At 30.9% G+C, this 12,696-nt stretch overlaps 1 protein-coding gene across 4 annotated transcripts in view; it reads right to left on the bottom strand.

The window, feature by feature from the left end:
- Positions 1–12,696, bottom strand: part of LOC134701645 (myelin regulatory factor-like) — a 95,488-nt gene that overhangs the window by 73,135 nt on the left and 9,657 nt on the right. For all 4 annotated transcript variants that reach the window (XM_063562779.1, XM_063562780.1, XM_063562781.1 and 1 more), the window contains exon 2: positions 3,434–3,512. In XM_063562779.1, the coding sequence (XP_063418849.1) occupies positions 3,434–3,512 (79 nt within the window). The remainder of the gene's footprint in view (positions 1–3,433; positions 3,513–12,696) is intronic.

The following is a 12,696-nucleotide window of genomic DNA, read 5'->3' as shown; positions in this document are numbered from 1 at the left end:
AGCCCATAAAGGACAACCAAATTTTGGCACTAATTTTAATATGTAAATCAAAATGCAAAAAATGTCACCACATCTTTGAATCTTATGATAAAATTATAAAACAAACAGAAAGAAAACATCATTTGGTCTCTGGTAGATAAGTTGTCACATTGGCAATCACTGAATCATACAATATTTTTTTAATATTACTGTGAACAGTTTCCAAAGACTATATAACAGTCTATCACTCTATATAATGATATGCAAAATTACTCATCTACATATATAAGTATATGATGGTATACTGTTGTCTGTCGCTAACTTGTAATGTATGAGTATACTATCATAAAAATGTCATTGGATCCAAGTCCTAACTATCACAAACTTTGTAACCCCTCGTGTCTATTTGTATCTAATGTCCTCCTAAAATTACACAGTCATTTCAGTTTGGCGACCAAGCCACTCAAAAATAAAATAGAACTATAGTGTCCTGTCTTACTAACAAGTTTTGAATATTCATAAATTAGGAAATTCTTACATAATGATGCATATTGGTGGTTCCTAACCATAAAAAAAACCCTACCAAAAACCAAAAATTATTTTAAATTCTGGAGAAAAAAAAATGTATGTATGTAAACTAATTCAATGAAGGGTTAGTTAGTTCATACTGAAATATCAGTGAAAGTACCCTTAACCTTACCTAAGCCAGATGCATTAACCCTCCATTAGATGGGTTGTAGACTGCATGTTAAATTTTTAATCAATTTTTTAGAATTCAAATGCCTTTCCAGATTCACATAATTTCTTGTTCAAAGCTTTGATACAATGTTTTTGCTACTTCGTATCTTCACATCCTATACTAGTAGATGTTTATCAAATTAAAAAAATTAAAAACATCTTTTCAATCCTAAATTCGTTTTAATCCCTATTTTCTAAAATGTCCAGTCATCGGATTCCTGAAGACACATGTCTGTTTGTTCAATGTATATATGTAAATAACCAAAGGGTACCTGCAGTTTACAAGGATAATGAACTAGAGATATATGCCTGTCAGACCGAGATCTTTTTTTAATTATAAACCTTGGATGCAGTCCCAGTCTGGATGCAAGCCAATTATAATTTGATAGATATAAGATGTACCTGTAAGGTATTTTAATCAATCATTAATTACGTTATATGATTAGCTCATTTTTATGCATGAAGAGCTCCAACATTAATTGCCAGACAGATACAATTGTCTATGGCTGCATAAGGCATGTATAGTAATTTACATTATAATCAAATTCATCAAAGATATATGCATCCTGTTTACAAATTGTAAATGATCAGAATATAGTCTCCTGAAAGGAAATTAGCAGACATACAGATAACCAGGTCTTGCCTAAAATACTGGTTCCAGGTTGCGAGATACAAGGGTTGCTCAATACTAGTCTAGAACCAGTAAAACTGAGGTTGGATATGAATTTATTTTTTTTAATTTTGATCTCATCTCTGCTTCCCTAACTACTACTTTCTCAGTGGTTCCTAAGGCTTTGAGAAATTTGTCCACAATGGTCCAATAAACTATCTATCTTCATTGGACCAGATATTTATTACAGACAATTACACATATGATTCCGACAAATTCAAAATGTTTACTGGTCATTTGGTCCAACATTAATGCATATGACTTAAAAATGTTACTGGACTAAACCAATGTGTACTGCCCTTTACCCAGTGTCCAGTTACCTTGGGAATGGCTGCTTTCTTCACAATAAACCACACTTATCAATGTCCTGCATCAGTTCATTTTATACTTTAGCTTGGGCTCACCCTTTTAAAGCATTACTTAGTTCACCCCAATTTTCACGATAGGGTTCATGTTGCTTAATATTTTTTAGTTTTCTATGTAAAGTGTTGTAATTGTTGTTTGTTTTTTCATTGTTTTTCTTTATGCAAATGCATTGCATTGTTTGTTTTTCCTTTTGACTTACAATAAGATTTGGCTTTAACCTTTTAATTGTGTCTGTTTAGTTCTCTTATTGTTTTTAATTCCTGTAATGATTCTTATCTTGTAGTTCATAAACTTAATAGAAAACAGGTTGTATTATGTTTCATTAGGGTTCTCATAGCACAAAAATCTTTTAGAAAGTTTTTGATTTAAATAAATAACAGGGGACATCTCTAAAAAGAGGTATACAAAAAGGAAGTGACCATCATTTGTTTATTTTCAGTAAATTTAAGCTCTTTGTACATTCCTGACCCATCCTCCACGCCAGAGGGGTTAATTCCCTACCCAAGCCATAAGTACCATAAAGGAATAGCACCTTTACATAAGTGTTATATCTTTTTACCAAAATGTTTGTATAAATCACCTTCATTATAGAAGCCAAATCAATATTCTAAATTACATGGTTTAAAACGGATAATTGATTTAATATTTATTTAAACATTGTTCATTCATTTGTTTTAAGTTGTCTGACACACCATCATAATATTGACATAAAATATTTAAATCATTCACATCTTAAATCAACATTTTGATTGAACATTCTTAATAATATGACTCAGTCATTCAATTTTTGAAATCAAAACAAAATTACATAAAAAAGAACAAGAATTAAAAATATTTTGTACTAAACTTTGAACCTCTTATCGACTCGTAACTGGCAAATTGGTATTTTTCAAGTTTTATAGAAGTTTTTACGAAAGTCTATTTTTAATAACAGCAACTTAAACGTTCAAGGAAATATCAAATTTAAACCTCACCTATTTTAAACATTTAAAAGATGGTTAATACTTTAGTATACATTTATGGAATATGATAGTATCCTTAACCATGTTAACTTTTAAGAAGACTGTGACCCTCTTAAAGATAACAGAAGCAAAACATTTGGTGTTCCAAAATTATGTAATATAATTACACCAGAATAGCATTAACAGACCAAGTATTCCCACTTTATATATGTTTAAATTCAGTAATATCATATCCTGTCTTTTGAAACAGGGTAAAATTTGAACACCAGAAATATAATTTAAAATTTAGGATAATTTTTTTCTTCCTCAATGTCAAGGTGACCAGTTCAACTCAATATTTCATTTCCAACTAGGAGGCACAAGGCAAAATAATGTATTTTCTTTGTTGAAAAATGTGAAATTGACTTTCTAAATTTTGTATAAATTTTTCCCATTAGTACAATTTTTCCTCAGAGAAGGGCTTTCTTGCTGTCATATTTTCATAACAACACATGAACAATGAATTGCAAGTGTCAACACCATTCAGGTTGTGGTATAGCAGAAATATGGAGGGGACCATATGTGTCATTTGGAGAGGGTTGCCAGCTAATGGGTATAAGCCACTCATTTCTATCACAGTTTACACTGGGGCCGCATTCAAGCATATCCACAATGGTCTCAAAATTTGAACACGAATTTGAATTTGTGTAACGAATTTGAAATTTAATCTCAGACTTACGTTTTTTCATTCTGTAAATACTGATCTAGTAAATCTATGTCCAAATAATCACTAACATTGTCATAACCCAGATTTCTACCTGAAATTAGAAAATAAAAGTACAAAGTTATTGATACTTTATTAGAATTACACATGCAAATATGAAATGAAATTTTGAGTGCATACATTAGTTAGACAGAATCCAGACAATACGCATTATCAAAGACATCCAAGGTGAAATGTCCAGATAATGTCTTATACACACGTTGAGTTCCAAGTTACACAGCTTTGTGATTGAAATTGAACAAAGAAATAAAAGAAGGGAAGAAACCATGGTTTGAATTAAGAGTAAGTCTGGTGAATAAAAACAGACTATTGCAATATAACTAGACTATTGTCAAGTTGCAATACATTGTATAACTAAGTCATTGCAATGTAAATATACAATTGCAATGTAACTAGGCTATTGCAATGTATCCAGACTATTGCAATGTAACTAGATTATTGCAATGTATTTGACTTTTGCAATGTAACTTAAGGCTGTTGCAATGTAACTAGGCTATTGCAATGTATCCAGACTATTGCAATGTATCCAAACTATTGCAATGTATCCAGATTATTGCAATGTATCCAAACTATTGCAATGTATCTAGACTATAGCAATGGAACTAGACTATTGCTATATAACTAGACTATTGCTATATAACTAGACTATTGCTATTAAACTAGACTATTGCATTGCAAAATAACTAGACTATTGCATTGCAAAATAACTAGACTATTGCATTGCAAAATAACTAGACTATTGCATTGCAAAATAACTAGACTATTGCTATATAACTAGACTATTGCAATATAACAAGTCTATTGCTGTAAGTAGACTAAAGCTATATACTAGTAACTGTCATATTGTACTATAATTAGATTTTTTTATATTGTTTTTTTTTTGTGTTTTAATGCCACTTTTTAGCACCAGTTTTGGGCTATTATAACTAGACTATTGCATCTTGACTACAACATTAGCCATTAAGTCATAATTGAGTATTTCTGAAAAACTCTTGAGGATTGTTGTTATTGAATTGAATAAGACGATAACCTTGTTAGACTAAAAGATGAGCACGTTCAGACTATGTAATACAAATAACATTACTAACAAGATGTACATCCATAATATACATACAATATTACATAAATTCCTTGTCCTAGACAGTAAACCTTGTACTGTATGCCATCGGAAACCAGGTATATAAATCAATCTAATTGTTTTTAATTTAGTAATAGTGATGATTTAAGACTATTCTTAGCTTACATTTGGCATGACCAGATGACTAGTTATATTTACAACAAAAGACTGATTGATAAAAAAGATGGAACAACATCAACAAGACAATTCTGAGTGTCCATTTTGGAATCTTACTGGCTTTGCAGAAGACAATGAGTATGGTCCTTTTACAAAAAGTCTTTTCAAATTAGTGTGCTTTCTCTTGAAGAAACTAATTGACTTCAGCAAAAAGTATGCTATTTTATACAAACCCAAAACTTAAAATGGTAGATTTCAGCAATCGTAAGTGGAAGTTGCTTATAATTATGCAAACAGATATTATATTGACAAAAGGTTTTGGTCCTGTTCTTGAATGTATTGAATGACTCAGGTTAGATGGTACAATATAAGCTGTGGTGTAATACTGCTTTTTGAATTGCATATCAATTACCATTTGAACCAAAAGGAATAGTAAATTCTTTAAAGTTCAACATCAGCTATCATTCATTTTTTTCCCAAATAATGTAGGCAGATTTAAGTTTAATTTAAAAGTGAAGGTGTCACAGAATAGAAGTTCCTTTATAATATAAGTTCCAAAAGGAAAAAAATATTCTGGAATATTATTTCCACAGGAATAAATATTACAGTATATGTTCCTAACAGAATAAATGGTATAGAATATTTGTTCCAACAGGAATACATATTATGATAATGTTTTTAAACAGAGTTTCCATTGGAACTTCTGTTAGGTGGAACAAAAATATGTTGACAAGTTCATCCCTTGAATCAATTTTCAGAGTTGTCACAAAAAGTACAAGATTGCAGGAACTTATTTGCAGCTGATAAAGTAAGACCTTCAAGCATGTCAAGCTGGCCTAGTAGCTGGAAGCATACGTGCATACATACACAGTGTAATGTCAAATTAATAAATGACATGAATTCTAACATCATCAACAACACTAACTTGACAGGGTCACAACAGAACCTGAAGGAACAGGATATAAACCAGGAAATAGGAACACCAAATATATGACAATATAAACGGAACACATAAAATATCTGACAAGAACATTTATATACAGTCAAACCTGCTATTAAGGTCACCTTTATTAAGTGTAAATCTCTTTTTGTGGGTCATCCTCCTCTTGGCCTACTTATTAGCAATACCTATGCATTCTACCGCTCATTTTAAAGGTCATCTCTTATATGAGGTAATGAGGGTCAGTTTCATCTGGTCCAGAGGATGACCTTTATATATAGGTTTCACTGTAATGTATACATTTGTACACAGATGATAGTCACACTAATTACAGGTGTTGAAATTCATAATAATTAAAAATATACGCATTGGAAAGGTGTCACATGTTGATACCGATTGTTTATGCCAGTACACTCCTGGGTCATACTTGTACCAAACTAAGATAAACTATCTATCATACTGTGCAAAGTTTATATTAACACATATATCACAACAATGTTATAATATCTTAATCTTACTGAAAAATTTGTGATTTTAAATTTCAAAATAATAATGAAATGCTCAGATTCAAGCAAATATTTTATAGGTTTTTAGGTTCACATGAAGCATCTGATTACATGTACTACATGTATATCATAACAATACGATAAAATTTAAAATTTCTGCTTTTCTGAAATTTTAGGGTTGACAGTAGTGCGAGCCAGATAAAATTTCAAATTTGACAGCAGTTCAAGCCAAATGAAATTTAAAGTTGAGTGTAGTGCGAGCCAGATAAAATTTAAAGTTGACAGCAGTGCGAGCCAGATAAAATTTTAAAGTTGACAGTAGTGCGAGCCAGATAATATATCAAACTTGACTGTAGTGCGAGCCATCTGATATCTTGTATTTCTGTCAGTAACTGGTAGTGTCAGCAGCAATCTTTATGATATTAATCTAATGTCAGATAATCTGCATTCTCCTAGTTGTTTATTACCAAATATTATGTTTTCTGCAAGTAATTTGTTAGCAGCAGTGTTTATGTCAGCTCACACATATGTCCCATTATGAATGGTCTGCTCTTCTTTCACAGAAGGTAATTTTACCAAATATAATGTTTTCTGCAAGTTTTGTCAGTAGCAGTGTTTATGTTAGCTCACACATATTCCCCCTTATGAATGGTATGCTCTTCTATCACTGAAGATAATTTTACCTGGTATTTTGTATCTCTACCAGTTATAATTGTCATCAGAAGTGTTTTTGTCAGCTCACTTTTTTTCTCTTAGCTGTAATGGTCTTTCCCTCCTTTGCTGACGGTCAATTTGCCAGACATCTTGCATGCTTGACAGTATAATGCCAGCAACCTTGTTTATGTCAGCTGTGTTCCTCTAGTTGTAATGATCTGCATCTCTTTCTATTAATGTTGTTTTGCCAGACATCTTGAATGCTTGACAGTATAATGCCAGCAACCCTGTTTATGTCAGCTGTGTTCCTCTAGTAGTAATGGTCTGCATCCCTTTCTATTACTGTTGTTTTGCCAGACATCTTGTATTCCTGTCAGATTTGTCATCAACAGTGTTTATAGACGCATGTCAGCTCATTTGCATTCTCCTAGCTATATCATAATAATGTCTGGCCCTATATAATTAAAGGTAATTTTGTCACCTCACTTTTGTTCTCTTAGCGGTAATGGTTTATACCTCTTTCAATGGAGGTCATTTTGCAAGACATCTTGTATTCTTGTCAGGATAATGCCAGCAACAGTGTTTCTTTCAGCTCATTTGCGTTCACCTGAAATAATCTTCCTCCTTTTCACTGAACAATGGTTGATTGAAAGGTGCAAGTTAAATACAGTAGACAAACATATTACATGCATATATTAAGGATTATATCATGTCAATGTCAAAGAAAAATACCCTTTTTGGACTAAACTAACCTTCTGAGCATCTGAGTTGGATAGTGAATGTTCTAGGTTCTAGTTAAGAGATAATTCCTTCATGAATTATTTCGATTTTAATAGGACAAATACAGTATTTTTATAGGTTGAAGCGTACGAAATTACGGTAAAATGTTTTGGCTGTTCCCATTTCCTCCTCTGCATTGCTATTCATTTTTGATAAGTTTAAAAACTACGAGCAAGATAAATATTTGTTGTTTCATAAAAATATATTATAAAAGTTTAGCTACCTTAATGAATATATTTTTAAGTATAACGATGGAAATAACGTTAAATTAAGCAGTAAGTTTGTGCGCATGTGTCAAACATATTTTGTGCTCATTAAAACACAACTTTGTTTACAAAGCATAATAATTAGGACATCATGTTAGAATTTATATTTTCTCCTATGGGTGAGGTTTGCAATGCATTTTCAAGCCCTTGTTAACTAAATGTGCCTATTTTTCATCCAGAGAATTTAATTTATAAATTGCCAAATGTGAAGTAATTTGACATCTCTGTTATTCTGGGTGGTGTAGTCATTTGATGTCGGACTTGATATTTGGTATTTTCTTTTCACAAACTGGACAAAAACTAACCTTGGACATGTATCCTTTTTATGTGTGATAACTGACATTTGATAAAGAGAGTATACAATTATATTATGATAAAATTAATTTAATTTGATCAGGTCATTAACATGTAGCACCAATTTCAGATAAGACAGTTATCACACATTCAATTACTGATGAAACAAGAATGTGTCCATAGTACACGGATGCCCCACTCACACTATAATTTTCCATGTTCAGTGGACCATGAAATTTGGATCAAAACTTTAATTTGGAATTAAAATTAGAAAGATCATATCATAAGGAACATGTGAACTAAGTTTCAAGTAGATGTGACTTTATCTTCATCAAAAACTACCTTGACCAAAAACTTTAACCTGCAGTGGGACGAACGAACGGACGGACGTTTTTAAAGTGCTTTTAAGAGGGGAGATAACTCTTGCAAAATGTCATATAAAGTAAACTCAACTAGAGGCTCATAACTTAGTGCACTTAAACTCTATCAGCTATTTCAAATGGATGAAAAGGACAGTGTTTTATGTGTATAATAATAAGCTGCGACATTCATACTGTCATATGACCATAGCCTCATTGTGATTTGAAATGAAGATAAGTATTAAAAACACTTTTGTTTTGTCAAAATGTCTGTATGAGTGAGGGAGGGTAGGATGGGTCCTGATCCCGAAATCCTGAGCTCAAAATCACTAAATCCCGAAATCCTGGGCTTCAAAAACCTGAATTCCAGAGGTCCTGAAACTCGAAAAAAGAATTCCCGGATCCCATAAGGATCAATCCCGAGCTTAAAAACACCAGATCCCGAAGTCCCGATAAAGGTCCTATCCCCCCTCATGAGTGTAACTGTGTCATGAATCTATACACCATATACCTTATCTTCATTGTAATGATAAATTAAATAAACAAGCTACTAATATGGTTCAAAAAGAAGAACTGCAAGTGTAATATTTTTCCCAAATGATACACCCACTATTAGTATTCAGTAAACCGGAAGATGATGAGCGCTGGATGTAAAAATGCATCACACAGTATACCATGAATTCTCAATTGAAGCTATATAATATTAAATTACAGGAAGCTACAATTAGAAGTTCTTTAGAAAATGACAATGCTTCTAAGAAGACTTAAAACAAGAACAAACCACATGAACTTAATTTCACCAACATTTTCTAGTGACATAATCCTTTCGCCTTATTAACCCTCTGAATTCATGTGATAGACATCTTCTTACAGTATAAGAAATAGAAAAAAAGATTATAATTTATAAAAATGTTTACTAATTCACCTTGTGTTGTTCTAAACAAGCTGTGCTAATGTTATCTAAAACATGTAGATTATATAAAAATATTTTAGTTACCATCCTTAGTATATAAATCAACAAACATTAATTAATTGTTTTTACATATAAAAAATCTTAAGATACCTATATAACTGCCTATTAAGTGTGAATTAGTGATGTAATAACTAAATGTAAGCAAATTATCCCTACTTAATCTTTGACATAAAAGTATATTTCAAAATAACATTTGCTGTCATCAATGTGTGTATCGAGTCAACGGAACTACGAAATATCAAAAGTATCAAATGTATTAAAAGTAGTTTTCAAGTGTCTTTCATAAAACAAAACGTCAACAACTAAAATGAGATATAATATTGACCCCTAACATAATAACATTGACCTCAAATATTAAGACTAAAGTAAATGTATGAATGAAAAAAAAATCAATTGAGGAAGTTATGTAATAAAGTTGTAGAAACAAAAATAGTTATAATATAATATGTTAAAAAAAGTTAAAAGAAACCACAGCGACATATATATTTGTATTTTATATAATGTAGGTTTACTATGAAGAGGACAATGATCTCATAAAAATTTAGCATGTTTAGTAAATAAAAAGGATGATTTGACTGAAACTTAACTTTGGTTCTCAAAAATAGGTTGAATTGAACTTAAACTTGAGGCTCAAAGGAGGCTGACTTGGTCACTTGTCAAAACTTCGCTCATATAGCTAAAGAGAGTATAACTCTATTAACGAAACAAGATTAACTTCTAATGAACATTTCTGCAAGTTCTGATTTCTCTTCACTAGTTTCACTTCTTATTCTATTCTTCATATTCTTGAAATTAAAACTAAAATCCAATGATTTCTCTTCCCAAGAACTATTGTCTAGTACACAGGAAAAATTGCAACATATGTTTATCATATGTTTTCAAAACATATGAAAAACATATGAAAATCATATGTTTTTCATATGTTTAGGCCAAACATATGAAAACATATGTTTAGGTCTGGGATGAAAACATATGAAAAACATATGTTTATAAAAAACATATGAAAAACATATGTTTTTCATATGATTACATGTATGAAAAACATATGTTTTTCATATGATTTTATAAACATATGTTTTTCATATGTTTAACATATGTTTTTCATATGATCAAAAACATATGTTTTCATGTCGGGCCTAAACATATGTTTACATATGTTTTCAAACATATGAAAAACATATGTTAAACATATGAAAACATATGTCGCAATTTTTCCTATGTACAGATAAAACATTTAACAAATTAAATAATACTAAACTTAGGACTTTTCCCGGGGACGACATCAAAAGATCGATGTAGGATAAAAAAAAAAAATCAAATAGTTTGGGGGTGGGGATTCAGATTCTGCAAGTTTTGTACATATAAAATCAACTTTACATATATATCCCTATTGATCAATCAATTTTTCCCAAAATTAAGTTAAGAGGAGGGGTGGGGGTCAGTGAAAAAACTATGTGAATTACGTTTTTTATCCTACATTGAACTTTTGATGTCGTCCCTTATATTGGTGGTCATTCATTCATAGATTTTTGTGCTGTTTACTTTGTGTTTATCCAACAAATGTAAATTTCTTTTCCATGTTAGTTATTGTTGCTTTGACATCTTAGTAACTTCAGTTTGAATAAAATGTTTCAGGAACAATTTATCAGGTATGTAACAACTGAGACCCAAAGTTTTGTGAGACATACCTTAAAGCTAATGTAGTTGTAACTAAAAGCACAACCCAATATTCATAAATGGGGGTCCTCTGACTGCCGAAGAGGGGGCTTACTACGGTCATGCTTCAGTGATTCTCTATATATTATATAATCAACCAATTTTTCTCAAAAAAGGAGGGGGCCCCTCTAAATGCACATCTGCAACCTAAAGGTAGATTTTACTGCTCCTAGTCTGCACTCTTTAACTCTTACAGCCAACATAAATTTTATTTTACATCAATATTTAGTTGTAACCACGGAGAATATTAAAGTTCTTCCTAAATGTGCTCTTCCCTGAACTTCCTCCATATAATAACCGTATATCATTGATATTTGGTCAATAAGTGCCATTAATGGTCTGCATAATCAATAGTGTTAAACAATTTTTTTGCTGTTAAAACATTTTATTTTTAGTAAAACAAGAAAACAGTACTCTATGAAAAGAAAGGCTTTAAATATCACTAAATCTGATTATTGATTTCGTAATTTTTACCTGTTTTAACCTTTGGATAAAGATTTTTTTAGCTAAAATCATGAAAAGTTGCCACTAATTTGATAATTAAAATGATCATATTTCATTGATTTTCCCATGCAAAACATGATTGACAAATATTCATACTTAGACTGTTATATTCAGAATTTGAATAAACATCTCATTTTCAACTTGTTAGCTCTTTTATTTGTCCTGTTACTAAAGTTATCTTGGGAATTGTCGGATTGATATAGGGGGATGAATTATTCATTATAGAATTTAACAGTGACAAATTCCAATCATTTAGTTTTATAAAATATATTTTGTCTTGAAGATTTGTATATTTTACACTGCTGACTGAACTAGGCCTGTGAACTGTAAATTGTTTTAGTTCAACATTCACCATAGAAAATCACTTCAATAAACCAGAAAAGATGTCTGAACAAATGGCGTTGAATAAAAATCACCATATAAAATCACTTTAATAAACCAGAAAAGACATATGAACAAATAGTATGGCACAACAATCACCATATAAAATCACTCCAATAAACCAGAAAAGACATATGAGCAAATGGTATGGTACAACAATCACCATATAAATCACTTCAATAAACAAGAAATGACATATGAACAAATAGTATGGCACAACAATCACCATATAAATCACTTCAATAAACCAGAAATGACATATGAACAAATAGTATGGCACAACAATCACCATATAAATCACTTCAATAAACAAGAAAATACATATGAACAAATGGTATGGTACAACAATCACCATATAAAATCACTTCAATAAACAAGAAAATACATACGAACAAATGGTATGGTACAAAAATCACCATATAAAATCACTTCAATAAACAAGAAAATACATATGAACAAATGGTATGGCACAACAATCACCATATAAATCACTTCCATAAACCAGGAATGACATATGAACAAATAGTATGGCACAACAATCACCATATAAATCACTTCAATAAACAAGAAAATACATATGAACAAATGGTATGGTACAACAATCACCATAT

This window comes from Mytilus trossulus, unplaced genomic scaffold, assembly GCF_036588685.1.
Source record: "Mytilus trossulus isolate FHL-02 unplaced genomic scaffold, PNRI_Mtr1.1.1.hap1 h1tg000247l__unscaffolded, whole genome shotgun sequence".
Lineage (NCBI taxonomy): Eukaryota > Metazoa > Mollusca > Bivalvia > Mytilida > Mytilidae > Mytilus > Mytilus trossulus.
The sequence above is the reverse complement of the archived record's forward strand: the minus strand, read 5'-3'. Positions and strand labels throughout refer to the sequence as shown.